General features: G+C 53.1%; 1 protein-coding gene across 2 annotated transcripts in view; it reads right to left on the bottom strand.

The window, feature by feature from the left end:
• TFRC (transferrin receptor) overlaps positions 1 to 2,360 on the bottom strand; it is a 26,110-nt gene that overhangs the window by 15,312 nt on the left and 8,438 nt on the right. Inside the window, exons 1-4 of one of the 2 annotated variants that reach the window (XM_019503457.1) lie at positions 2,219 to 2,354; positions 1,909 to 2,049; positions 1,253 to 1,352; positions 375 to 497 (exon numbers count right to left, since the gene is read on the bottom strand). In XM_019503457.1, coding sequence (XP_019359002.1) covers positions 375 to 497; positions 1,253 to 1,352; positions 1,909 to 2,049; positions 2,219 to 2,265 — 411 coding nt within the window. In that variant the 5' untranslated portion in view covers positions 2,266 to 2,354. Of the gene's footprint in view, positions 1 to 374; positions 498 to 1,252; positions 1,353 to 1,908; positions 2,050 to 2,218; positions 2,355 to 2,360 lie in introns of those variants that run through there. The other variant, XM_019503458.1, reaches the window with a different exon arrangement.

A 2,360-nucleotide genomic window follows, 5' to 3' on the forward strand; every position in this document is an offset into this window, starting at 1 on the left:
ACCTCCCTACTCCAACACCAACCAACGTTACTTCATCTGCACCGACTGCCATGAGACCCAGGAAACCACGACTCCTCGTGAGACCAGTTCCACCCGTAAGCTTCAGAGCTCTTTGCTATGCCACAGACCAGCTTCTGCCTTGCCCATTTCTAATTCCCGGAGCTTACAACGTCGTCTCGGGAAGTAAGTTCAAGCTTTCTTGACCCCTGTCTGACAGTCATGCCAGCCAGCAAAGAGGCACCCTCTGCAAGCACAGAGCAGCTTACCTGGAGGCAGTAATACTGGCCAAACAACTTTTCACACCTGCCCATGTTACACAATGCAACGTGGCCACAGCATGCTGGATAGAAACATGCAGAGTGGGATCAGCTTACCAGCTCCGCAAGAGAAATAGCTCCAGTTCTGAAAATGAGCACGGAGCCATCGAGGGAGACCCCCAAGTCACTGAGCTGCTTGAAGTCCTCTTTGCGGCCATAATGAGCATAAACCGGTTTGCCCTGCAAGAGAAAGACATGCTGCTTATGGCTGCGGTCACCGGTCTGAGTTCATTCGCTGCCCGGTCCAGCAAGCTGCAGGGCCTGGCGCGTTCGGCACAAGTCAGGGTCATTCCCTCCCCACGACGAGACTGCCCAGAGGTGGACAGACGTATCCATCTCGCTGAAGCAACCCACGCGAGAATCGATGGTATGACATGAGCGCACCTAGCAAGTGGAGCAGCGTACACGTCCGAAGCCTGACAACTGTCACACCAAGCGGGCCTGAAGTGGTTGGATACAGGGGAGACCTTGGCTCTCCATGGTAAGCTGCACCAACCCCATCCGGCCACGCTCTGCTTAGCTGGAAGCACAGCACTATGGAAGGGCGATTAAGCAGGTTTCTGGCTATCGGTTCAAAGGGTCGGGTCTTGAGCGCGCACACGCATTTACTCAGGGCAAGATCCAGGGTAAGGAACGAGCAGACGCACCATCAGCCCCCCAACACGACTGCCTGGAGTGCGTGCTATCACAGCACCTGGCTGCTGGGCGGCAGGGGAGCTGGTCTGCCGTGAACCCAGAGCAGCTCAACAGCAAAGGCAACAGTGGTAGCAGACTGGAGAGAGCCTGGAGTCACCTCTCTGCTCCGCTTCTCCAAAGTAAAATGTGTTGTGCCCCTGCATGCTCAGCCCCTGTGCTACTGCTTTGTTAGCTGCGCAGGCAGCCACGACAGGCCTCTTCCAGAAAAGGGCTTCCCAAGATGTTGGGAAAGAACTTACTGTAGCTGTTGCATTTTCACTGAATGCCACATATGCCTCCGGCTCTTCCAGAGTAACGGTCTGTCCACTGCCATCCGTAATGTTGACACGATTGGGTGAGCTATTAAACAGTAAGAGACTGCATTAGACCTACGAGCAGATCTGTGGAGTAGCTACACGATCAGCAGTTCCCATTACAGGGGAATGGGGAACCCCGGGAAATTGCGGGGGGGTTTCCCCTGATGTTCAGCACTAGGGCAGAAGAGAGAAGCAAGATGACTTTATGCCTGACACGGGATTGTATTAACTCCCAGACAAGGCTTTGGGTTTGAAAAGCCACCCACGTGTGAAGCACCTATTGTAAAGACATTCTTGCAATTTGACAGGCTGACAGGAAGATCGCAGGCCCTTGTACTTTTCTGACCACTTGTGCAAGACTAGCTGGTAAGAAGAAAGCTCCCATAGTGTTTTTGCGGTAACCAATTACAACTAGTTGGGAAGACAAGGATAAGACGCTTTGGAAGAGCCGAAGGGAAGCAGCGATCTTCTAAAAGGTTAGCTGGCTCAAGGCCTAAACGCATTTGCTACAGAAGACCGTTGTGTTGCTTTAGGACAAGGATAAAAGAGAAACGTGTGAAGGGAAGCTTCCCTCTCATGCCTAGGTCCATTAAACCTACCGGCCTGGGAACTGCAGTCTGACGTAGTGCTCATCAATCCAGACTTTGTACAAGTCGTAGTAGGTAAACTGCTGATAGATGTAGTAAGCAAGTCTGTCATCTTCCGGGGAGCCAGCTTCATGGGAGCCCTTTGACAGTTCCCTGAAAAGAAGTCAAGGCTGAGCTACGCTCCGGATGTGAAATGCAGTAGCCCAGTCGTGACCAAACCACTTGGAAGCTGCACCCCAAGACCCCCGGTCCAAGGCACGAGCATTGGCACAACCGCCGTGCTTCACATGCTGCAGACTTCAGGCTTCCCGCAGGCTGTTACCTTATGTGTTGGTCCATGTCTCCTTTATTCAGACTGTTTGACAGCATCTTCTGGAGATCTTCCCAGTAGATGACAGGCTCTGTGATGGGCTCTTCTTCCACCGTCTCATCCAGATCCAGCCCGCTGGAGGGAGTGGGAGGAG

The sequence above is a fragment of the Gavialis gangeticus genome, unplaced genomic scaffold (assembly GCF_001723915.1).
Source record: "Gavialis gangeticus isolate Ggan-Ray unplaced genomic scaffold, GavGan_comp1, whole genome shotgun sequence".
Classification (NCBI taxonomy): Eukaryota; Metazoa; Chordata; order Crocodylia; family Gavialidae; genus Gavialis; species Gavialis gangeticus.